Source organism: Myripristis murdjan, chromosome 19 (genome assembly GCF_902150065.1).
Source record: "Myripristis murdjan chromosome 19, fMyrMur1.1, whole genome shotgun sequence".
In the NCBI taxonomy this organism is placed as follows: domain Eukaryota; kingdom Metazoa; phylum Chordata; class Actinopteri; order Holocentriformes; family Holocentridae; genus Myripristis; species Myripristis murdjan.
The window spans coordinates 19,379,470-19,406,338 of record NC_043998.1 but is presented as its reverse complement, the minus strand read 5'-3'; the positions used below and the strand labels follow the sequence as shown (position 1 = coordinate 19,406,338).

Genomic DNA, 26,869 nt, shown 5'->3' with positions numbered 1-26,869 from the left:
AACACTTGCATAAGATAATACTTTGTTAAGAAAGGAGCAGACCTCCCTCTTGCTGAAAAGGGAGGTGTCTAAGGCTAGAGGGGTAAAAGGGGTTTCTGAGGTTAGTAAGGAGTCTTAAGTGTTTGAAATGTCAATTCTAGCACCAAACATTTGTTATTGTCTTTCAGATTGATAGATTTGGGTTTCTACAGGCTGGTTCGACAAGCTGGCATAAAGCCTCTGAGTCCTGCTCGTACCTTCACTATCTGAGTAACTCACCAGTCACTGTCAGTAGTTCACTAAATGTCACAAATGACACAAATGGTTGTTTTGTGTGTGCAGAACAGAGTAGGACCGCTGACCAGTATCTGCTCTTGTAGTTGGTGGTAACCTCCCACCCTGAGGATCTCCCTGTGGAACTCATGTTGCCCTGCTAGAGTTTCCACTGATAGAAAAAGAGAGAAAATCGTATTTTTACCTTGTAAAATACACATTTCTTCTGTTTCGACGGCCTTGAGCAGACCAAATGTGTACCACACAGAGCTACAGATCTGAGGTCTGAATTGTAAAAAGTATTAGCAGTGTTAGTGTGACAAAATGGGATCAGATGTCACAGCAGTGTTTTCTTACTTAAATGTGAATCACCAGGTCAGTTTTACTGTTGGTGTGTTGGTGTCTGACACCACCATCCCTTTTCTCATCATAAAAAAGTGATTCATAAAAGCATAAAATTCCACCTGGCAGATGGACAAATTTTCTGCATGGAAATATGTTTAAAATTATGTTAATACGTATATGTATAAATTATTATACTAGATGGTTCAAAACCTTGTAAATTATGTCACAGGGTGTCATTGCTGTCTTTTGAACCATATGAAAGTGTTGGCATAAAAACCGGCACAGCGTCTTCCTCAGTGGATTCCCACAGCCAAGCCAATTTTTACGCTCTATGAAATGCTTGCGAAAGGGACAAGCATTTCATAACAAGAATTTTGATGTTGATCCAGCATCAGTGATGCATTTTAATGTATCATTTAAATCATTATAAATACAATATTCTTGTATATTTTTGTGCTAATTTTCTGGTACTTTTTGCCAGTTTTGCTAATAACTTTTTTGCTTTTTTTAGCAATTTTTTTTTTTTTGGAGGGGGGGCTAATTTGCTCATCACCTTTCACTCGACTCGATTTCTTTCAACAGCATGGGATATCAATTAGCAAAAAAAAAAAAAAAAAAGAAAAGAAAAAGAAAAAGAAAAGAAAAGAAAGAAAGAAAAAAGAAAAAGAAAAAAGAAAAAATATAATAAAATGACCTGTAAATTAGCACAAAAACTTAAACTATAACAAAAAATTATGTTACAAGAAAAATCACCACAAACTTACCAAAAACAAAATCCCCCAAAAACATGAAAAATAAAAAGAACCGAATTTTGTTCCGACGGTGACAAATGCACGGGCCCCCAAATGACGTTTCACCAAGGGCCCCTAAATGTCTAGGGACGGCACTGCTGCTAAATATGTAATGCTTCATGAAACTGGCGATTCTCTTGGCTCTGAGTTAAGCAGAGTAATGTGGTTCTGATATGCTAATCATAGCCATGGTAAGTTCGTCAATAAACTGAGATTAGAGGGCTGCATATCTGATGTAAGACAATGATGTTACTGTTGAGTTTCATGCAAAAGGCCCAGATTTTGGGAGCTTGAGTGAGTCCACCACACGTCCCCCCGTGGGATGTTCCTTTTTGTTCAGCAGTGGATAGTAGAGACGGGGCTAGAGCTTCTTGGCTGCAGACTTGCCCGGTGATTTTTCCGGTGATTTTTCCGGTGATTTTGCCGGTGATTTTGCCGGTGATTTGGTGGGTGATTTCTCGGGGGTCTTGGAGGGACTGCTGTGACATGGAGTGACCTTGATGTGGATGAAGAGCGAGGCGGGAGAAAGGCTGGAGCCATCGACCTTGCACAGGCGGACATGACGATAGCCTGGGGAAAGGCAGGGGTAAAGATGAAGAGGGCAGATATGATGAGTTATTCTGAGGGCTACCGAGATTAAAGGGGAATTAAGTAATCTGTGAATTTAACTGACCTCCACTGGTAACAAAGAAGAACTGCAACTTAATGACATTATCTGCTCCTACTCAAGTCTAAACTGTGGCCAAGGGTGAGGGTATATATCTTACTTGATCACATTTTAAATTAGAGTTTTTCAGTTGTGTCAAAATCAGAAACTGAGCGTTCTTAATTAAATCTCTGCATCAAACCTGATAAAACAAGTGGACAGAAACATCAAGTAAATGTTCAAATAGCTTATGGCCCTTTTCAGCTGAAAAAAGTTAGCAAGCTGTGCCGTGCCATGAAGGCTGTGTCATGGATTCTAGAGCGGTTCAGTTCCAGGTAAAGTTCCCAGAAGCTATTTTTGGTGCTGCTCAGGAGATTTCCAGAAACTTTTAGGAGGATATAGTCTTAGATACTGCTGTGACATTTTGATTTGACTGACTGACACGGCTTTTAACTGAAGTGTTGCCCTATTCAGAGGCAGCTTGACTGGTAGACCTGAAGAAGAGTAAAAATTTAAGAAACTGATTGCACTTGACAGACCCGGTCATCCAGCGCACAGCCAAACAGTGTGAAAAAAACGAATCAAGACTAAAAAAAGATGAAAACTAAAATTTTTACAGGGCCCTTCCTACCCTTCACAGTTGCTTCTTCATAAAGATGAAGAGGAAAAACAAGATTTTGGGCTTCAAATTAAGTTAAATTTGTTTTGAGACCTGAAAAAAGCAGTCCCTGAACTTCACAGGTTCTGGCAAGTACCAGGTTATGGAAAGTACCATTGGTTAGAAACAGCTGAAAAGACATCCATCCAGCTCTAGCACTACTAGTTTGTGTTAGCTTGGTTGTTGTCCAGCATCTACATGAGTAGTTTTTGCTTTTATTTAAGAAAAAATGCCAATATGATAATACATGTACTGGAGTAGAATGTTTTAGCACTCTTTACACCCCTGCATAATGCTCCTGTCTCCTGCGCACACCTGGTAAAAAACACATATCTGTGCTTTTTATTTATAGACTGTGTTCCTGAAATCACTCTCTCTCTCTTACACACACAAACACACCTGTGCGTAGGCTAGTGACAGGTAGGGTGCATTGTCCTAGGAAGTCGTTGCTGGAGGTGTAGTCGTGGTCCTCCACCATGAAGCGAACCAGAGCCAGGTCAGGGACATGGATGGTGAAGTTAAAGGTGCAATCCCACCGTGGGTTAAAGCCTGATGGGCACATTAGAAATATATCGTCAGTGTATGAAACGTATTAGAAATAAAACATAATGTGTTAAAAAAAAAAATCATGGAGTTAAATTCTTTATGGGACAAGTGTGTGGTCAGTGCTATGATACCAGACTGAATATAATTTTGTGATATCTTGTTCATGTTTATGAGATAATTATACTGTAAGATAAGTTTATCTCTGCTTCTAACAGACTAATGGTGTTCTTGTAAGGTTCTTTTTTAAAGCCAATACATGATTATGTTATTTGACAACTAAAACACGGCTGTCAATCAACACTCAAATTTACAATCTTATCACTCAACTAATAGCTGCTGCCAAATCCATAGGACATGAAGGCTTTATTGTAAGCACGGTGGTGTTTACCATTGTTGTCAATGCGATGGGTCTTCTTCTTGTTGTTGTCTATGGGAACACCGTGGATCTCCACCCACACCTGAGGGTCCACAATGGAGCTGGGCTTCTCCCATTCTGGTTTAGGCAGCTGCTGAGCTGAAATTATCTGGGAAATAATAATTATATAGGTTGACAGTGTTACAATCTTGCTGGTAGGCAATACAAATGCCTGTTGAAACAACATTCTAATGACACTAAATAGGGAAAAATCACAGCCTATATGCCAAACCTTGCCAGTTACCAAATTATTATACTGTCATATTGTCTTTTCGGTGGATTTATCATTGCTGCGTGGCCAAGCTTTCTTCAGGCTCACAGAACTTTATTTTAAATTCTAGTTGAGATCCCAAGGTTGCCAAAGATATCAAATATGTCCTGCTGAATCACAGGGAGATGTGTCTAAAATGATGCACAAGACATCTAGATATTTTCTATAAGATGTAACCATAGCCATAAAAAATGACATCTTGGCTTTGAATATTTCACTCAATATAAGTGTGATGGAGCTTAAGTGAAGCTTTACCACCAGCAGACTCAACAGACTCAACATTTCATAAAATAGGATTTTTTCTCTTCTTACTATTAAGTTACTTCAGGGGAAATTTAAGGTAAAACCAGAATGTAAGGGGTTGTCTGAGACAAGTGATTCATTTGAAAAACATCTGACATCTGCTTTTAAAGCAATCATTTGTGGAGGAAAATTTTTTCTTACAAAACAATGACTTTTTTAGGATGTAATCATCCTGTATCTGTATCATCGTGTAGTTTTTAGAGTTTAGGTAATAAAGAAGTAATGAAAAAGTTTTTAAAAAATGTAAAAAGTAAAGTGAAGAAATAGTAATGTATTTCTAAAATGAATACCATATTTGGAACACACCTCTGCATTCTACAGCATTAGTTAACCTCAGTTATTGATTCCATTTCATAGTTTTGAAAAACAGACAGGCTTCATCTGTTTCCCAGTTTCCCCCGCAGAATTAATGAAGTATCTGCCTGCCTGTCTCCTGCTTCCAGTCTTGCTGTGTTTAAAATTGCTGACTGCCTCAAAATGTTGTAATTAATTTGTATTTACTACTTGAGTCGGAACCTTTAGAAAGTCTGGACCATATGGCAAGAAGCAGCTGATCAAAGACCTGCTCTGATGTGATAAACTCCTCATTGGGCCATGGCGGATTAGTTCAGGAATGGGGTGAAAATAGACTTGGACACAGAAAGGCCCATTTCTGAGATGTACTCATGTGATTTCAACAACAAAGTTAAATTTTGGGCTGTATATCTGTTTTGTATGCATTCGACAAAGAAGTCATATAGTATCTGATCTGAAGATTTTGCACTGGCCATGTACAAACCCAAGATGCAGGGGAATGAAAGTAAGTGGCATCAAGATTTGATGCTGAAAATACAGGTACAGAGGTACTAGGGATGTCATGATACCAAATTTTTGGTACTCGATGCGAATACCAGTAAAAATCCACATTTCTCGATACCAATTTTGATACCATGGACAAAAAGTTACTGTGTACTTGTCTGGAAAACGTGACAGCACTGCATTTTGCTCTTTCCACAAGTTTTTTTGTTAGTTTGTGGGTCAGGAGGAGCAGGCGTACCGCTCGCTATCTTTGTCATTTTGCTGTGCAACACTGTAGGAAAAGGTTTCTTGAAATTTGTTATCGATGTGGTGTGAGAGGCATCGGAGAACCTTGTGATGTCCCTAAGGGATAATGTTGGTCTTTTTTACCCGAACAGTGAACAGGACGGGCTTGTGGCCGGGGCCTCCACCAACGTTCTCGGGGTTGAAGGTGGTGTCAGGTTGGCACATGAAGGGAGGCTTCAGGATGTAACCACACATGCCATTTTGCAAGAACCTCCCTTGGTTTAGGTCCATCTGCTCACCAGGTGTCTGGAAGTTCAGCGCCACTGGAGAAAACACAGTAACACATGCAGTTTAGCGGATGCTCCTAACCACTGGCATGAAAGAAACTATCAGAAAGGAAACTTAGCTAAACTAAGTGTCCGAACCAAATTATTGCTTGGTTTCAACACTTAAACTACATACAGTGGAAGAAATCTTTACAATTGCAGTAGTACCATGCATGTTCATGAGTCATTAAACTTGTCAATGCAGGCATCTCCAGTGCACCAAAACATGCTCCTTTAACCCTTTGATGCCTGGATGGATGACAGATTTCTGCAGGCTGCTTTCAGATGCCTGTCATAAGCATTTCGCCCTTTGAAACCTCAGCAAATTGGCTTGATATCTTTCAAAAATAAGGGAAAAAAGGCAATGAGCAACTTGGCAAGACATGACCTGAAATTTTTCAAGAAATTAGTAAAAACTACAAGAAATAACCTGGAAATTAGCTTAAAAAATAAAGAAAAAATAAAGAAAGATTTTTGAATTTTCTGAATCTGCTAAGGTTTCAAAGAGTTAATGTAACGCAAAAAATAAATGCATTTGGAAATAATTTCAAACAGGAATTCCCTTATAGAAGCCTTGTGTGAAGTGACAGGGTGGGGAAAGCTATGTAAAGATGTGTTCAACGATGCAATCTAAGGGGTGAAACTTATGATTCTATATCTGAGTAGACATTGTCTCATAAACATAAAACAAAACAAAACAAAAAAACAAAAAAAGGGGGGAAACCTGAGTACACAGAGGCAGCCTTCAGTCCCCTCCAGAAAGTAGTGGAGGGGATAGGTGAGATGAGTGTGCTGTCATCTGTTTGTGGACACTAGATGAAATGTAACTTACAAGTTAAGGTAAAAATGATATCCAACTTAAAAGGATAGATAGAGGCAGAGTATTATTCATTCATGAGAAACTGCAATGACAACAGCACGGGGTGAATTATAAGCAACGATACAAGTCTGAATTTTTGACAGAACTTGGCAGAGTGCTGTCCAGATTTAGCCGGGCCAACGTTGCATAATTAATCACACACCGGAGAGTGTGATCTACAAAGGGTTTTGCTGAAGACTCTGGCTGAGACACACGTCTTAACTGGTCTGAAGTCAGGTAGTTCTCACCGATTTGACACCCTGCGTTCCACATGTCCTGAGGGTTGTAGTTGGAGGACTGGAGGCGCTGGGCCGAGGGGTAGATCCTGCTCAGCTGGTGGCTGTTGTGACGTACAAAATACTTCCCTGAAAACACAAGGGAAGAGGGGTCTATAAAGTTAACCAGGGGTGCACTGAGGGGTAACCCATCATTTATCCTCGTGCTGTGGATGAGGTAGGGCTAATAGGCAAAAACAAATGTGTTTTTAAGTGTGGGCACCTGTACACAGACACTATCCATTGACTGTATTCATTTTATGAGATCTTAATCTCAACTAATTGTCTAATCCAGTGTCACTCACTAGATCTGGGGGCAAAAGCTTAGATTAGGGACTATTTCAGTAGGGATGCCAGCCTTAGCACTGCACTGTTACCCGTCTCAGTGTTAGGCTGTTTTACACATCTTCAGTTCAAATGCAAATATTGCAAATATTACCATGCAGGTTGGGAGAAAACTGTGTAGCATTTGAAGCTTGAGTTTGTGGGACTTCTTGTTTCCACAAATGGAGGCTCTATTGGATTGAGTGCAATGCTACTGTGTAGCAATAGTTGCCAAATAGCAGACATGATGCTGCGAAAGAAATCAGTTCAAAGCAGTTTCTAATCAGCTTTTTTATTTGCTAACAGTTGTGCTGACCTGGCAACCTGCCAAGCACCAGCCTATTGGGAGTTAAAGAAAACTGCAATGTCAATATGTGGCCAACAGGTGACATTATTGTACTATTTTATATTTACAAACTAGGCAACACTGATAGGGCTTTGAACCATCAAATATATTTTTTGAAAAAATCACAAACATAATAATAATAATGTTGCATTTATTATTTGTATAGAAATTATTTGTAAAGCACCTTTAACGCATTATCAAACAAACAAAAGCTTAATAAAACAGTATTAGTCAATAAAACCAAAGTTAAAATAAATACCAGTGTTCACACACAACCCCACATAAACCCATATTCCTTCATAATAATAAAACAAACAGAAGATCAGTAACAGATTCATTCAGTACAACCAAAATTAAGAGCGTTAGCTGTGTTCATATATAATCCCGTGTAATCACACACAATCACTAACATGATATAAAACCTACTCAGTGAGACAGATATTTAACCAAAATAAATAAAAGTAAATAAATGGTAAAAGGCTCATGAAATTTAATGAAACAAGATAAATAAATATTGATGGAATTTTAAAAAAATGAACATCATTTATATCAATGCATCAAGAATCATTACTCTAACCTAAACCTAATTCTAATCTTAACCATAAACCCCCATCCTAACGCCAGTAAACCTGAACTTCACCAAAATGACCTCAGTCCAAAGGCCCGTATTCAGACTAGTTTTCACAGTTACAGAAGCACAACAACAACAACAACAACACACACACACACACACACACAGCATACCTGACTCTTTGACGTGCCTGAGGGCCTCGCTCTCAGAGAGGGAGGACAGGTCTGTGGCCGGCTTCTTGGCGGCGTGATCGAAGCCTTTAAAGGGAACGCTGCGGGTGTACACCACCAGCTCGGACAGCTCCGGACTCAGCTTAGACACCACCGGCTGACGACACACACACACAAATACACAAACACATACACACACCAAATGTTAATATAACCCGTTACTAGGTATTCAGCTCCAGTCTCATTCAAGATCACAGTCTGTCTCCAGCCATTGAGCTCTCATGTCTGAATGCCACCTTTTAAACAAAGGCTGCCCAGCAGTGTTCCCTCCGGCTCTCTTCAGCAGTGGAAGGCTTCCTGCCACCACTGGAACTGTGAGTGAGAAGCTAAATCAGTGCTGTCACCGAGTATTAAGGCCAATGACAACTTAAAGTTTTTCTCATGACTTCCAAATTCCAATTTCCTTGAGAGCAAATAAACAAATAAATTTTATTATTAAGATGTAAAATCATTATGGTTCTCACTAGTATTTCTTTCCCATAATGAAAAGAAATGGTAGGCTGTACATAATAGTAAGAATAATAGTACATCTCACCTTCTATGTAGAAAATAGATAGATAGATAGATAGATAGATAGATGCCTTTATTACTCCCTGCAGGGAAATTGAAACGTCACTGCAGCCAGCTATATTAAATTACAGATGAACAATTCAATGTCTGTTCTGCTTCCGTTCAGTCTCTCTGGCTGCATCACATCCAAACAGCTTTAGTGGTTCTCAGTCCTGGTCCTTTAGGCCCACACTGCTGCTGTTTTTTATCCTACCAGGTAGGTAGCTGAATTCAGCTGACACCCCAGGTGCTCATAAGTGCCTTGTTTGATAGTTACCAAAAACAGCAGAGCTGTGGGCCATGAGGACCAGGGGTGAGAATCACTGGTACAGAGCTGGTTGAACCAGCCAGTAAAGTGAACACCTGTATGTCCTCCTTAACGTGTGACCTTAAGGACATAGCCCATCTCATACTGTACAGATGGACTGACTGCTCTTATATTTTTGAGAATTTATTTTCTCAAAGAAAATGTAGCAAGAAGGTTCTTCACAACCACGAAATTATCGACTTAGAATTCTTGGAATTGTTCATCCCCAGCTGGAATAAAAACATACAGATGTCCTGCTGCGTGGGCTTCAGACAGGCCCATAGAAAGTCACTGGGCAAGGTCACAGTCAATTTATTGTTACTATTTTTACAGTCTGTAGTTGTGCAGGCGGCAGTCATAACTACTACATGATCTGTGGCATTCTCCAAAACCAACCAAGATCCCTGACTGCTGGGAATAGAATGCTATGAAAATACCAAGTCACCTTCTTGTCCTCTTTCTTTTTCCTGGGTTTGCTGTCGGCCTTGCTGGCCTCCTCGTCAGAGGAGCTGAGGTCTGAGGAGCTGGACGAGCTCCCCTCCACAACATGCTGCTTCTTCCCCTTCACCAAGATCTTCCCCTTCAGAGCCTGCACAGAACAGGGGGGCATTTATGCACAGAATGCATTTATTGGTTGACCCGAAAATGATAATACCACTAATGCTGCTCATTAATATTAATACTACTAACTATTAATGTCAGTAATACTACTACTATCATTTCTACTGCTGCTACTAAAACTGACTACTCCTGCTGCTGAATGCATGAATGAATAAATGAGTGAAAAAATGAATGAATTTATGAATTTTTACTTTCATGCTATGCCATCTAAAATGGCCCAACCCATATGGGTTTACATGACACACAACTACAGCAACATAGAACATAGACTTCTAGGTCTCTCAGCAAAACAAAGTAATAATAAATTTAACATATTTTCAGACATTATAACCATTTAAACAACAGATACTTTCTGTTACCATGCTTTACCCAAATATTCTGTAAATCCTCTCAAACTTTTTTTCAGTTATTTTAAAGTCTTCCATCAAAAACGTAATCAGGACCTTCCTTATTGATCTTATTGAGCAAAAACGTCCTCAAAAAAACATAATACAAAGGACAAAAATGAAACAAAAATCAGTCAGTTCAGTTCCAACTTCATTTAACCTCAGCGTTGCCCAATCTGGGCGGCTTTGGGTTGCACTGTGTGGGGAAAAATGGGTTCGGATGGTTTAGGTTTTGGCTGGTTTGCTTGAGTTGCACAGGTTTTTAAATACATTTAAAACTACAGTAAATAAAAAAAATACATGTTTATATATACAATACACAATATACAAGTTGGCATACTGTCAAGGCTTGTGTTGTAGTTTAAGTTAAGTAAAACCTATCATTTTTGATATTTGAGCTGCCCCTTTATTTTTTTCTGTATTTTTAGGGTAGAGGGCAGAAATGGAAAACAGTTGTATAGTTGCATTGTAGTGTACAACGTATTCTGTTGTTCCAGTGCACTTGTGAACACTTAAATTATACCACACTGAGGAATTGTGATGAACCACCACACTGTTGCTGTTGTTTATAAATTAATTTGTATTGTTTATTGAGAAAAATGTGCATTTTTTTATTTATCAGTTAGGGTGGATTTTGAATAAATTATTGCGCTGGAAAACATCAAACCAATCCGATAACATTGTTTAACCCACATAAATGGCAAAGCCTATCCATCTCATCAATAAAAAAAAAATAATGTCCAGTTTTCCTCTTAAGCTGATCAAATTTCACACAATTTTCCTGCTACTATTAAAACTGGTGCGACTGCTATTACTGCAACCACAGGCACCACTGCCACCGCTACCAATACTACTTCTTCTACTTCTACTACTAATAATAATAATGATAAAAAAAAAAAATGTAAAACCATATATATATCAAAATACAGTGAGAATAAAATCAGTGAAAGCCTGTCTATGTGTAATTACAGGCACATGACAGCAGGCAGAAGTCACCACTGCATGTTGTAAAGCGGCCTCAAGGGAGTGTGATTACTGGAGCACAGATCATGGGTGCATGCGTGCACACTGGCACACACAGACACACAGACACATGCACACCTACAAACACACATGCATTTTGGTTACCAGGAAATACAGAGTAAGTGGGACGCGGCAGAGCAGATGGCCCCAGATTTTCTCTCCAACACAAACTGTCTGCTTTCTCCTTCACTCATAATCCTAACTAAGTAGTGTTACCCACTGAGACAGAGAAACTGTTTACAAATGCCGCATGCAAATGACAGAGAGAGAGCAAGGGGGAGAGAACAACATCCCATCGTTCCACCGGGACACGCAGCGACGAATTTGGACATTAAAGCGCACGTCAGATTGAAATCCTCGCAGAGGCCTGTGAGAGCCTGTGAGTCATCAGCTATTTTCAGCCACATCCAAATTCCATTCAAAACTCACAACTGCACTGCAAAATATTTATCTGGACAAGCCATTCAATCATACATCAAGCCTTTTTAACCTTACATCTTTCTGAGGCCACTGTAAAAAGCTGCTACTGTGTGAGAAAATCCCATTTGCTTATTGAAGGGAACCATAGCTGTTGATGGACACGTTGGCTTTTATGGGGCATGATCCTAGGTCTGTTTGTTTATCGGTAGTCTCTCTAACCTCTTCACTGTATTGTAGTCCCTACCTCTGGAGAAGGCAGGCAGCGAGGATCCAGGCCATTGAGGGGCTTGGTGAGCAGCTTGTTTCCCAGGATAGAGCGCAGATGTCGGGCTAAGACTGTCTGCTGCTCCACGGAGCAGTGGTTCTCCAAAGACAGGATCAGAGGGTAGGGAGACACCTGAGAGGGAGGGAGAGCGATGTCAGTAGTATCACCTGTGTTTACCTTGCCAAATGGTTGCTGCGAACAGGGTCTGTTGATGACAAGTTGACCAGTTCTGTGATTTCCTGCCTGGTGAAAGTGTGTGGGACAAACCTGACAAACCTCATTTGGACTTGTTGTTAGCTACAAGAGGCCAGCAATGAGGTAAATCATATAAAGGTGCAAAGTTGATGAATTTATCCTTTAAGACAGGGTGATGCATCCCATCCATTCAGTGGAACAAAAACAAAACCTCTATCATGTCAGAAGTGGACAGCATAACTGATACATTTTCATATCAACTGAAATTATTAGTCCAACCTAAGTCGTAACACTTCTTGACAGCTGTTGTGGGGCTTGTTAAAACTGAATGGGATTTATAACATCAGTGGTCCATTCAAATCCTAACCAAATATATTTATAGCAGTGTAACTGTAGTTAACAGCTGCTATGACCCTGCATGATGACAAATGCACTGTCAGCAGCTCTGTGCACCAGTGGGACCAAGACTAACTCCTGTACGTTTATTCTACCTGCAAAATCAAGGCACTCTGGTTGTGGTAGCAGCACTCACCTTGAAGGCATACTCATTGATAGTCTCAATGACTTCAATGAAGGGCACTTTGGAGGTGAGAGTGTGTCCATGGTAAATGACCGGCTCTCCTTTATCTCCATCCCAGCAGTCCAGCTCCACACAGCGACAGCCATGATTCAGAGCCCTGAGAGAAAGTTTAACATTCAGTATGGCTAAAATCCAGAGGATAAAGCAGGAAAAGTGTAATTAAATGCTTGTGAAAGTGTAATTAAATGCTTGTTAAATGACTGAATTGTCTGTCACAAGTGTTTAAAAAAAGAAATCAGTCCAACCAGAATCACTGATTGGAGATTTAATTGTAATCATGTAGTATAAATTATAACATTAACAACAATAATAATAATAATAATAATTATTATTATTATTATTATTGTTGTTAATTAATTTGAATGCTAATTTTCTAGTAATTTCCTTGAATATTTATTTATTTATTTGTTTGTTTGTTTATGTTTGGGAACTTTTTTGCTAATTTGCTAATTTAAACATATTTTTGGAAAGAATCAAATTAATTTGTTCAGGTTTCAAAAGTTTAAAGAGTTATTCATCTTTCTCTATTGTCAGCCAGTAGAAACTGCAACACTGACACATCTTCATTTCAGTCAAGGACCTTAAGTTACTTAATATGTTTTATTTCAATATCTGATAGCTTGTCTTATAAAAGAAGGTGTCAATTTTTTCAAATGTAAAAAGCTATTTTACAATGGAATTACTAAAAAGTGGATTTTCTGGGCAATAAAATGTTCTTTTGCTGTTTGCTCACTGTAGGATGTCCTGAATAAAAGTGCCAAAATGCACACGTGTGCGTGTTCTGCTGTCCGTCCTCACCGGATGTACGGCTCGGTGCTGCTGTCCCCAGTTATTTGGTCCTTGGTGAGGTAGGTGTTGTGGGAGGAGGAGATGAAGTAGTGGGACAGCGGCTGGTTCATGTCCTGGTAAACTCTGCCATGTTCTGGGTTAAACACAGTGTTCTCCTTCGACAGCATGTACATGGTGAAACCATTTGGTGTCATGAACTGGTTCCTCTGGGCTGTACTGGGCAAAAGGCAGAAACACATTGGTAAACGAGTGGACATATACATATATACGTGGTATTTGTGAATGACTGACCAAAGTCAAGCTGAAAAGTCATTCGATGAAGCTGGTCTATAAGGTTTAAGAAATTAGAACCAATGAAGAAGAAAGGTTAGTACGGGACATCTCATATCTCATTGCTGGGTGCAGCCATACTTGACACAGCCCATCCATTGGTTGGCCAAACTGTTGAAGCAGATAGTCACAAGGTGCTGTTGAGGATTCAGGCAGTTTTGGGAATATACCCTGCTGTTGCTGACCGAGAGCACCTGTCTAGTTTTGCAGTGTATTGTTACTTAGAACCGTACCCCACTCGTTGAGCTCGTAGGTGAGTATGAGGCTCTGGGCGTGGACCAGCGACGCGTCCTCTCCCTGGTCCACCAGGAAATCCCTCAGGTCCTCGGTGGACAGGACACAGCTATTGGTGGAGTAGCGGATGAACACAGCGTCCAGCTCCGGCCTCCGCAGCAGCTCCCGGCAGAAAACCTCAATCTCCCCGTGGTCTAGACGACCATCAGCCGAGCGGTCACATTTCTGCCAGGCGAAAGAAAGAAAACACTGATTAACTTTTCATTCTGACTGATCCGAAGGGGGCATTTCTGATCACAAAAAGTCATAAAACGTCTGAACAGACTCATGTAACACAGCAAAATTTGGTAGAAAGTTTGGTCATGGTGCAAGAAACGAGCTGATTACGCTGATTGGCCAAAAAAATGGGAGTTACAATGGGTGTGGCCTATAGCAAAAAGGTGGATAACTCCCATATAGATTCATTTAATATGGCAAAACTTTTTGAAAGTTTGGTAATGCTCGAAGGTAGAGCTACCTTTTCACACTGACTGACCAACAGACAACCACATACACAAAAAAGTTCGATTTGGTCAATTATGTGATGTGGAAATGGGATATCTCGAGAATTGCATAGTACTGGCAGAGATATGCATTCTAGATTGATGATGGAGGTTAATTAAATTTACAAGGTAATTTTAAGAAACAGGTTTGGTACAAAGGGATTTAGAAGGAACCGAGGACATCGAGACATAAACAAGGAAGAACAAGCACATCATAATCTCCCAGATAGGGGGGCAAAGTCTGGTATATGTGGTGTGTGTGCGTGTGTGTGTGTGTGTGTGTGTGTTCAGCCACCTGGAAAAGGCTGCGGGCGTACTGTTCACTCAGGTCAATATTAATCATCTGCAGCAGCGTCTGCACCTCCTCGTAGCTCATCTTGCCGTCGTGGTTCTGGTCGGCCCGTCTCAGGTAAGCATGGATCCAGGTGACAAACAAGGTCAAGGAAGCAGCAGCAGCACAAAATGCACAGCGCCTGAGTAGCAGCAGCACTATGGGACAGTGATTGGGGTTCGGATGATATGGGTTTTTGAAGGCTAACACTGAGATTTATTTTATTTAAACTGCTGAGAGCTGCCTTGTGGGCTGATATTTAACATCTTTCATTTCTTTTAAGCCTCATAAAGCCAGAAATTTATCTCAGACATTTATTCTTGTGAGATGAAAAGCCTCCAAAACATTTAGATCATCACGGGACATGGAAACTGTCCAGAGAAAGTCCTGCTGATGAAATTATTCTGGGTTGGCTTAACAGTTTCTCAGTATATTAATCATGACTCAATAGTGATATTATTATTTGTTGCAGTAACTGGTTACTGTATTTGTTCCATCCATGGCTTCATTTTAAAATCAGAATAAGGTCGTTTACTCGCTTTTCAATATTCAGAAATCCAGACGGTGCTAAAGCCAAAGGTTTTTGCCATTCTTTTATTAAAGTCAGAGGAATGTGAGAGGATGATGATTAAATACGAGGCAAATCATTAAAGAAATAGGGTTGGGATAGTATGTTTGTAGTATTTTGATAACTTCACAGTAGTTAGATAAGTGATGACAAAAGTAAAAGTTTTTGGATTGATAACTGTTGTGTTATCACTTAAATTGAAACAGGGACTTGTTTCACTATTGGCTCTCAAAGTGAGTTCAGGGGAGGAGGAGGAGCAAGGAGGAGGAGGTTCCACTGGGTCCCCAACAAAAAAATAAAGAAAAGCTAATTATCTAATTTCACTGTAATTCACTGGAAATGATTCCAGTTAGAAAATGTATAATAACAAATATCGCAATCATAAGCGTCACTCTCACAGCTATTATCCCCCCGTACAGTGTGCAAAACAAACAGGATATTGGTCGAGCTTCTCCGTCTGACTCATGTTCTCAGTCCTCTCCTTCAGGGTTCGTATGCCACGGGCCCAGCGCTGCGCCTCCTCCTGGCTCTGGCACAGAAGGTCCAGGCTCTTGCGAGGACCTTTGAAGATCACGGTCAAACAGCGGTCCTCGGGCACGGAGCCAGCCACCCGCCGCAACGTCTCCGACAGGCAACCCTCCCGAACACACTCCACCTCTGTTACAGAGACTGGGAGGGGGCCGTGAAGTAAAAAGAAAAACATGAAAAAGGGGGAAAAGGATAGAGAAGAAGTTAGAAGTTATGTACTATGGACACCCTCCTGTCTTAAATGTAATGAGGCCAAGCAATGGCCTGAGTTAAATGCATTGGACATTTCTAAATTCTTTGACTCTGCCTCGGGGCACACTGTCTGAAAACTTCTGGCGTTGGTCAAGGACGGGGGAAAGCAATATAGCACACTGATGTGTTTCTGCTATTCTGCAATTCAAGACAGATGACAGGTTGGGTCACTTTAGATGAGTTCTTTAGCTCTTGACTTTACTGCTTAGGACATTTAGGTCTTACAGTGGTGGAAAAAAGTTTTCGGACTAAATTTTCCACAATCTCCCAATCTCAAATATTATCATGAAATATTTGTGGAAAAATCTTTTTTGTGTTTCAAAAGGTGTGGCTGCATTAGACAGATACAAACAAATACACATTATCCTGCATTAGGTTCCTTGTTTTAGCCATTTTTGTGTCTGAAGAACTTTCAAATGTGCTGGCTTTATATAGACACGAAGCTTGGCAACAAAAATTGTGTCTTTTAATAAAAAGAACGACCTTCATCACTGGTACCAAAATGACCCAATACTCAAAATTTCTTATGTATTTTTATGGAACCAATCAATTTTAAGTTTTTAATGGCTTTTTTAGGATTTGTTTAGTATTTTGGCTGTGACTGTACTAAAAGAAATTGCACTTGAAGACCTAAGAGTGATTCTTAATGCAATATTTGACAAATGCATGGGGTGTCCGAAAACTTTTCTCCACCACTGTATTTGCTTGGTTTGCTTGGAACGATAATCACTACATTCAGCACACAGTGTATTCTAGAAACCTGTAACTTACCTACAAAAGATACATATTACAAACAATACTGTGTAGTGTTTGTGCCCTATTCAGAGAATGTGGCTTAGTTTTAAATATATGATGTTTTTGAGAATTATCAAGTGAATTTGCTCAGGTTTGAAAGGGTTAAATTACTGATATCATGGTGGAGGAACTCATTACACAGCAACCCAGATACTCCAGTGCCCGGTGCCCAGGCACAAAGATAGCCTGGCACACACACACACACACACACACACACACACACACACACACACACACACACACACACACACACACACACACACACACACACACACACACACACACACACACACAAATAAGGGACCTCATGTCAATATGGCAATAATTTCCTTTCCTTTCATGCCAGTGAAGCGCATGGAATTGATTTGAAAAGAAAGAGAGAGATAGGAAGTAAGGCAAGGGAGGGTAAAGAGAAAAACAATTGCCACCATGAATGAGAGATGATGAGAGATTGAACCTTCACCCATCTGCAAAGGCACCACAGTACAAGTCCATGCTCAAACAAACACACATTACACAATCATAGCTGTCACTTTTCATCTATCTCTGTCTAACTCTGGCGCGCACACACACTCACACACAATTTCACACAACGGCTCCATTTCTCTCATTCTCTGCACAGTTGGACTGCAGAAAAAGTCACCAGCGGGTCTGGTTTTGGAGGGTAACCCCATGTAGGTCACATTTTGTTCATATAAACATATTCACATTCATGTAACACATATTTTTCATGTTTATTATTCATACATTGTTATGTTTTTACACCCCTGTACACTATCCTTATTTACATTCTGCACTAAGTGAGTGCTGCACTAATAGCAGCACTCAGGAAATATCCTTTGTGTTTTACGCCATTATGTCTTACCTAGATAATTATGTAGTGTGTATTTAAGGTGGTGTGGCTTTCAGTCACACACGCACACGCACACAGACGCACACACACATACACAAACACACCTCAACAGCACACAAGCAAAAAGCTTTAACATGCAGTCCACTTAGAGAGGTCAGTCCTAATCTATGAAGCATAATGCGGCATTAAGATATCAGTTCTGGTTTATTTATCTACTGCACTGCAGTTTGCATTTTTGTGTGTAAATATCCAAGCACTTCTAGTGCTGTGCAGCAATAAAAACAACTTGAACTGCAAAGTGTTCAGCCACCCTGTTCCTGTGATAGAAAATCAGAAGGAAGTTGTGGAAGTCGATGTTTTGCGTTGCGTAGGCACACACACACACACACACACACACACACACACACACACACCAATTACAATTATACATTTTCCACTGGTAGCAAATATGATAGCTCCCAATGTATGCCAGTTTGTTGGGTAAACCTCCATGCTGTAACAGCGCCAACACTTCCCAACTAATTACACTGGTGACATACTGGTGTTGATTCTAATTCATCCTTAATATTAGACACAAACAACCCCATGTGACAAATTTTGCTGCAGAGGTGAGCTGTCAGCTTTAGGAATGCAGGTTGGGTCGGTGACACATATACACACACACTCAGAGCAAGCAAGGTTTCCTCCGAATAGCACTCTGAGGATGTTGCCTCTGGCCTGCAAACACCGCCGCGTGTCTGTTATTTTGGACCTGTTTGTTCGTCCAGCACACCTTGACGCAAATGTCTACATGAATATGTTTCCTCTAACAATCACACCATACTGTATGACAAATTTGAATAAACCAGATTAATACACGGTATCCCCACTGATCAAATATTGGCTGGTGCTCGTCCAGCTCTATTTGCTAATGGTTTCAGCAGCAACAACAAGGCTCTGTGCACCGTGTGGGCGACATATTTCAGAAGACAAAGAATTACAGTATGCAGAGAGAAGGGACGCAGAATACTGAGCATGTTGTCCATAAGGATGATGCACAAGTGGGTACCTTAAAGTAGGCTATGGAGACATTTTCAACCCTGGGCTGCTAAGGGGTCCAAGCTGTTAAATGTATGGTCAGGGGACAGTCCCTGTGCAGGAAACACCATTCTAGGCCAAGATGCGCGAAAAGGAAAAGTTTAAGAATGTTCAACTTACACAAATGTGCTATGACACAAAGCATTCATCCCTTACTACATGAAACTCAGGATTTGCTATTTCCATATGATTTCTCCCACTTTGCCACACAATGTCAGCAACTCTTTTTATCTATTACAACCATGTGTATACTTCAATACCATCTGTATATTTCATAGTTATTACCATCTGTATATTTCACATTTCATATATCATTAGTCTTAGTATTAGTTAATATATCATTAGTCTTTATTGTCTTTATTGTATATACTTCTGCATAACTTTATTTTAGGTTTCTATTGATGCTGCTGTAACATGAGAATTTCCCAGTTTGGGATCAATAAATTAAATCTATCTATCTATCTATCTATCTATCTATCTATCTATCTATCTATCTATCTACAAGACAATTTTACAAGCGTGGACTTCCTTGTGGGCGTTTTGTCAGTAACACTACTTGTAGACAGTCGATATGAGCTTCTATTATTCACATTTATTCAGTTGATTGATATTCACACAACAGGCTAGCATTAGCTTTAGCATCTGCTTTTGGCCTGTAAATCTGTCTCGTCAGCTGTAAGGTTAGAGGACCATGCTGGTCATTTTGAAAGTTTGGCTCATTTACAACAGTTTACCCACATGTAACAAACTATTTTGCAAATAATTTGGGGGGGGGGGGGGGGGGGGGGGGGGGAGGGGGGGGGGGGGTAATCAAAATCCCTCCATTTTCAAATTTGAATTTCTGGTTGAAACAGCCACCTTATAATGTTCTGCTTCAATGCCTAACAAAGTCGTCGCCATTCATAAACCACAGAACTGATGGGCTAACCGGCTGTGTAAAGTAATCGGTTCCCCAGGGATTATTTTCCAGCGGAGGGACTGTTTCATCAAAACACAACAGTGCTGCTGCTTCTAGGAAAACTAATGTGGAGGACTTCATTCCGGTAAAGGAATACCGGTATGAAGAAAGTTTGAAGTCTCTGAAGGCTCATTTTCATATCGTAGTGGAATGAATGGAAATGAATGGGTGGGAAAAAAATATTAAGTTAATCTTTTGTCTGAGTAGGCAAACATTTTCCATAAAGAATACAGATATTAAAGGGCTTAATCTTTATGACTATATATAGTAGTCATAGTATAGTAATAGTCTGAATGCATGGTAACACCGATCACTGAACATCACTAATGAGCTCCCTACTTTCCTCTGTGCACATGTCAAGTCAAATTTAATTATCTACCAGGGTGGGCGAAAAAGTGTTTTACATAGAACAATGGATATAAATAGAGAGAAAAATGAAATGAACAAGCACATTGTGAGTGTGAGTGTGTGAGTGTGTAGGGAGTAGGTCCCAGTTTCAAAGCTTGTCTGATGTTCGGGTACATCTAGCTCCTTAATATGGAGGGGACACATCTGTAATGATAACACAACTATTGGGTGTCAGCAAGAGAAGCTAGATACACACCCAGCTATTGGCGGTAGGAGTAGAGGTTCCAAGACACACACACACACACACACACACACACACATACATACACATACATATACTCACTGCCACATCACAAGGAAATCTACTCTTGTGGCAATTAAAGGTCTTGTACTGTATCTAAGTTGGGAGGCTGGCCTGCTGTTTGAGCTGTATGGTAACTATATAGCAGCAGACCACAGGCCTCAGGACCATAGGATGTCCTGTAATCTGGCTGTTTGATCTACGGCAGGGATGGGCTGCAGCCTCGGCCTCAAAATAGATCAGCACTATAATCAAGGCAGTGTGTGTGTGACCCTCGGATAGTAAGGGAGAGGGAGAGTAGCTGTGTGTGAGAGAGGGAGAGACAGAGAAAGTGTGTGTGTTTGTGTTTCTGCGTGCACAGAGCAGAAGGTGCTATTATAGGTAACAAAAATACCGTATTTCCATGTTTCAGGTTACACGCCCTGTCAGACCACCAGGCCTGCTCGTGATGCCATATGGAGCTGGTTCTCAACCAACGGGCTGGGGCCTCTGACAGAGTCTTGAGGTGATTTTCAAGGGGTCGCAAAATGAATAAGGACATGCATACGCAACATGTATGTATTGTGAGCAGTGGAATATGATTGTACTGTGTTGCCTATAGAGTCGCATGGCATTGCCAGGAGCAGGGGTATGAGTCCTGTTGGTGCCACCTGTGCTAAATCTGGGTGGACCCATGGCCCTGCAGGACATTTTGGAAAAGGCTGTCAACCAAATGCAAAATGGCACATGTATATTTGTGTCTTCTAGGTTTATTCCAATATTTATTCATCAAATAAAAAGAGCCTGGATGTTGAAAATAAACAAACAATCATATTTTGGCATCTTGGTTTACAATTCATTTTAGGGCTAGAAAACCCAAAAATGTAACTATATTTTTTTTATTGCTGTTGCCATGGAAAAAGCCTGCAATCTTTGGTGGTTTTCTGTCTTTTTTTCCTTGAAATGAAAATGATTTATGTGTGGAGCGAGTTTCATAACCCGACATAACCTCTTGAAAATGGTGTTTAAGCTTCCCCTTATCCTCACTTGAACCCAGTCCTCGTTATATTCTTCACACTAAATGCAAATCCTCAACCACTTATGCTAAAACTGCAAGGCCCATAGCCCCTTACTCTAGTGGGTATAGAACCACAAAAGCACACACACACACACACACACACACACACACACACACACATACACACACACACACACACTTACAGGACTGCTGCTCCTTGGCCCGGCTGGAGGTTTTGTTTGACTGACACCAGACAGTGACGCCGTCGTCCAGCAGCTTCAGAGTCCGTCTCTTCTGCCAGCGCGGCGAGCGGACCTGCAGACATGATCACCAGCACTGAGCCTGCTGACATAAACTACTACTACTACTACTGCTACTACAAGTGTTACTACTACTAGTAATACTATAATGCTATTGTTGCAGCTACTAACACAACTACTTCAAGCTTTGCTGTTACTATTTAATCTAAAAGGGACAGTGTACAGCTTAAACATATACTATATACTGTATGTCACTATTTGATGCATTATCTTGCTTTGTTTTTTGTTGACACTACAATAAATCTGTTTTTTTGAAGAATAGTTTGATGTAGTTGGATTATTCAAGGTATTTCCTCTAGTTCTAGAGCTTATTTTGAGTTTCTAGTGCTTGTAAAGCTACTTTGATGGACTGTAGTGGAAATAGAACAGTGAGCAAAGAAATTTGGTTCGAAGATTATTGCTTTTAATACCATTATTTAAAACATATGAACATGCTGAGGGCTCAACGCTGTACGGCAAGTTTCAAAGGAGCGTAAGAGAGAAAGAGGGAGGTACAGTCGTGCCAGACAGCAATTTTTTCATGTCCCCCCCAGGAATTACTCTCTGAAATTTTGCTGTTTATTGTCCCCCCCAATAATGAAATGGGATTTTCGCCCCTGCTACTACTGCAACTGTTACAGTTATTAAGACTACTGCTACTACCACTACCACTAAACTACCGCCAAAGTACTAACGTATTTGTAGTAAAGAACAAATAATGCTGTGATATTGTTACTGTATCTACTACTAAAACTACAAATATTACTGTTACTTCTAATACAAAAGTGTTACTGTTACTAGTACAAGTACTAATGCTACAAGTGTTACTGTTACTACTAATACTGCAAATGTTATAGTTACTACTAGTAGTACTGCTACTGCCACCACAACCACTACTACTGCTACTACCACTGCTACTACTACTACTACTACTACTACAGTGCTACTGTTATTGTTATTGTTACTACTAATACTTCAAGTAAAACTGTTACAGACCACTATTACTAATACTACAAGTATTAGTCATTACAACTACAAGTACTACTGTTACTTCTAATACTAAAAGTGTTACTGTTGCTAGTTCTACAGCCACTACTAATACTACAAGTATCACGTTACAAGTAAGTAGTATAAGGCTACAATTGAAGTATCACTGTTACTGTTACTGTTACTAACTAATGCTACAGGTGTTACTGTTACTACTGCTAGTACTACTACTACTACAACCATTACTGCCACAACTATTACCACTACTGCTATAAGTAGTGTTACTTTTACTGCTACTATTACAAGTATTACTGGTACTACAACCACTACTAATACTAGTAGTGTTACTGTTACTATTAATGATACACGTAGGCCTGTTACTACTAGTACTTCTACTTGTTGTTAGTGTCAGTGGCAAGTACTACTAATGTTACTACAACTACTGTTGCTGTTACTACCACTAATTATCATAATCATACTCATAATCATAGTCATAATAGCCTAATAATAATAATAATAATAGTACCTTCACCATACTGGAGCCTTGCATCATCAGCTTCACATCTTCATCATCATGCACTCCTAGAGGAGAAAGAGGGGGAGAGCAGGAAGTTTGAATTTGATTTTACACATGTGCAGCAGTATCTGTGGAGGTCTGATTTGAGCTGGATGAGGCTGAACGAGGGCAGACAGAGTAGGAGAGGAGAAGAGGGAGGATGAATGGAGAGAGAATTAAGGGGTTGGTGTGTATACATCTGTTGGACCGAAGCAGTTCATGTGGTCGCTCTGTAATTCTGACATTGTGGTCCTGAACCAACAGTCGGGTGTGGGATGCCAAACAGGATGAGTAGGTATGGAGAAAGAGGGAGAAAGAGAGGAGGAGGGAGGGGGGGGGTGATGTTGTGAACATGCAAGAGAAGAAGAGAGGTGATATGAAAGAGAGAAACATAAAGCTTGTGATAGTTTGGGGCATGAGTGGACAGACGGGGTAATTCAGGTTACAGTGGAGAAAGGATGTTGCAATTAGCTAAGTGCTTTTGGCGAGACATGACGCCCTTGTCTCGCCAGATGAACAATTAAATGCGAGTCAGCAGATGTGGATTTCAGCTGATTGTGTCTCCGTCAATCAATGTTTCAGGCTGCAGACGTGTCTCGCTACATTACAGATGTTCATACGTTTTTTAGGCAACGGTGAAGCGCTGGCAAGATCAAACTCTGCAGGAACCTCTGACCCTGATTTTTGGCCATGAAACTGACGAATTTAAAGATGTTACATTGCAAATTACTTCCTAAATTACTCAGAAATTTGACTCCATTAAACCCTGTTTTCATGATATAGACAAACATTACATTTCCAAACAACTTCATATCATAACAAGAGGCAACTGAGAAAAGTGGAAGCATCTGCACTCTCATCGGTGATAGATGACAAGGTTGATGGTGAAATCAGCTGGGACAAATATTTATAAGTGAACTGACGGAGTTCACTCCTAAATGCTCTTGTAAACATCATATCCTGCTCACCATAACTTTGATGAAGTAATGGAACGGCAATAAAAAATTATATTAAAAAAGGAACTACTGGAACAGCATCATTACCTGCAATACAAAAAAAACTACCTGCTTCTCCTTTTTGTTTAGGAAATCAATGGCAATGCTCAAAACATTCTGATGTGGCTCTTTGTGTCATTAGGATATGAAGAAACATATCAACAGCTGACCTTGAAAAAAATGTAGATAGGATATATGACATCACACCTTGTTCGGTTTGATATTTTGAAATCTAAAGTGTGGCATTGTTGGGATGTTCTGTGTGACCTTGTTTTCCCCGTAAATATTACTGTTATAACCGTAATATTGAAATGATGAATATAAAATACAAAAAAAAAAAAAGAAAATTAGTTAGGGTTATGGGGGCACAGAAAATATTTCTTCGCCAGAAAATCCATTGAACAAGACATTACTGGAAATACGGTTTAATTGCCGGGTGATCTCCGGGAGGCGCAGTGCAAAACGCCACAGCAATGAACAGCACCAAATATGGGGACAAATTAAACAACAAGCTGTGAACTGTGATGTGAGACCTGTCATGGGATGGTCCCAACCCAGCAGGCTGCTGTGCTGCTCCACTTAGAGACGCCCCCTGCTCAGTGTGCTGACCTGGAAGGTGTGTGGAATGCAACTTATCTAGAAATGTGCTCTGAAGGGGGGCCACCGTGGCTTTCTTATCACAGGCCAGGGTCTTTCAGAGTGGGACCCGGGGACTCCCAGGGGTCCTAGAGGGACCTCAAGGGGGTCCTCAGCAAAATGAAGAATAATCTCTGCTATTTAATTTACTAGAAATTGTTAGAATGCAGAAAATGTATGAGGGGTCGTTTTTACATGTTCTTCTTTCTCATTTAATCTCACTGTGATTTCTCAGAGTTCAGGTATGACATTGAAACAGTTCAACTCTTTGAAACCTGCTCCAGTTCACTTGATTTTGTTCAGAAACATGGGGAAAAACACAATGGGCAAATTAGCAAAAATTACTGAGAACTTTTATAAAAAAAAAAAAAAAAAAAAAAAAAAAAAAAAAAACTGAAGAAAAAAATTAAACTGAGCAAAGTCATAGTAAGAAAGCATTTATGTATTTATCTGTTCACAATGCTAATTATTAATATGATAAATAAATGATATATATTAAAAGTCAGATCAGTCATGCTGGATCAGATTTCTTGTGTTTAAATGTTTGTGAGTGGTATTTGAACACAAATTGAAATATCTCTTGGTCTAAGTGTGCCTGCAGGGCAAAATCACTTCACAAGTCAACTTGGGGGGTTCAGAAGATGAAAACGTTTGAAAACGCCTGTCACAGACCAACATAAACCACATGTGTGTGAGTGTATATGTGTATTGGGAGAAGCCCATCAGCACATAATTAGAACGTGTTAATCAGTTCCAGCCAAAAGAGAAATCCATAAAAGTCACAGTGGTGGTTGTCAGATAGCGCTGAGTCCCATGCTGACTAGGCAGAGATCAGCAGCTCAAACAGTAGTGTCACTGTAGGCTGGGAGGGGCTGCGTCACTACACTGACAAAGGAGTCTTGATACTGGAAACACACACACACAGGCATGTACACAAACAGCGGTGGAAAAGAGTTACTACCCAAGGAGAAGGACTGTTACTTTGCGGATGTTTTACTTCCATAGAAGCAGAAGCACAACTGTTAAAATCTTCATAAGTAAATGAAAAAAGTAGCTCAGTTAAATATCTATAAACGATGGATGCGTCTATAGGGCCTTACTGATATTTTCCCCCTTTTTTCCACTGCCAGTTTTGCCAGCTGAGTCTAAACGTCATGGCTTCCATGAACACTCTAAACCTTGTCATAGTACACCTTTACTTAAAAATTTGGCAATGATAAAATAAAACAACAACATTAATCCAGATTCCTCCTCTCATCTTCGCTGATTGACTGCTCATTGCTTAAGATTTTGTGATGGTCCTGTTTTTGACGCTTATGGGGAGTCTCCAACATTTTTTACTCTGTACTGTAAGTGATTTAAAAAGTAGTTAGGTAAGCAAAAATGTACTGTAAGTAAATGTAAAATTATCAGCCTTAATAAATACTCAAATAACGACAAGTACACAAAAAAGCTACTTCCACCTCTGCATCTTAACCCCTCTGTGTGCAGAGGTAAGCTAAGTAAGGACAGAAAGATTGCAGCAGTGGAAGAAATTCACTGTGGGAGTGGTTGCGCAGTACGTGTGTGCATGTGTGTGAGTGTGTGTGTGTGTGTGTGTGTGTGTGCAGGGGAAGACAGCCAGACCATTAGAGGGTGGCTTATAAACAGATTGGCCTGGCACCCTCACAGACATGTGAAACACTCTTGCCAGGAGAAAAATGTGATGAGCCGCGCTGTTGCCTGCAATCAAATGGAAAGTGGCACCGACTGCTGCTGGTCTAACGTGTGGTTTCTAACAGCGCTCGTACATGGCGTATTCTCATGTTTGGCCAGCTAGAGGCTGAGGTCACTGGGCCAATTTGCCCACAAAACTGTGTTTCACTGTAAGCGTACCACACTGTCTGTCTGATTTTATGTTGTGTGGCATGCTTCTCCATTAGAAGCAGGGTTATATGCTGGTTTCTACATGCTGGTGTTACACACT

At 40.2% G+C, this 26,869-nt stretch overlaps 1 protein-coding gene across 1 annotated transcript in view; it reads right to left on the bottom strand.

Annotated features, from left to right (window-relative positions):
* Nucleotides 1–1,239: 1,239 nt before the first annotated feature.
* The window catches only part of LOC115378070 (1-phosphatidylinositol 4,5-bisphosphate phosphodiesterase delta-3-A-like), a 29,396-nt gene continuing 3,766 nt past the window's right edge, over nt 1,240–26,869 (bottom strand). The window contains exons 2-16 of the mRNA XM_030078194.1: nt 23,243–23,298; nt 21,634–21,745; nt 15,762–15,990; nt 14,718–14,847; nt 13,880–14,105; nt 13,326–13,527; nt 12,480–12,624; nt 11,732–11,884; nt 9,483–9,626; nt 8,125–8,278; nt 6,684–6,800; nt 5,395–5,573; nt 3,627–3,762; nt 3,092–3,241; nt 1,240–1,958 (exon numbers count right to left, since the gene is read on the bottom strand). Coding sequence (XP_029934054.1) covers nt 1,750–1,958; nt 3,092–3,241; nt 3,627–3,762; nt 5,395–5,573; nt 6,684–6,800; nt 8,125–8,278; nt 9,483–9,626; nt 11,732–11,884; nt 12,480–12,624; nt 13,326–13,527; nt 13,880–14,105; nt 14,718–14,847; nt 15,762–15,990; nt 21,634–21,745; nt 23,243–23,298 — 2,342 coding nt within the window. The 3' untranslated portion in view covers nt 1,240–1,749. The remainder of the gene's footprint in view (nt 1,959–3,091; nt 3,242–3,626; nt 3,763–5,394; nt 5,574–6,683; nt 6,801–8,124; nt 8,279–9,482; nt 9,627–11,731; nt 11,885–12,479; nt 12,625–13,325; nt 13,528–13,879; nt 14,106–14,717; nt 14,848–15,761; nt 15,991–21,633; nt 21,746–23,242; nt 23,299–26,869) is intronic.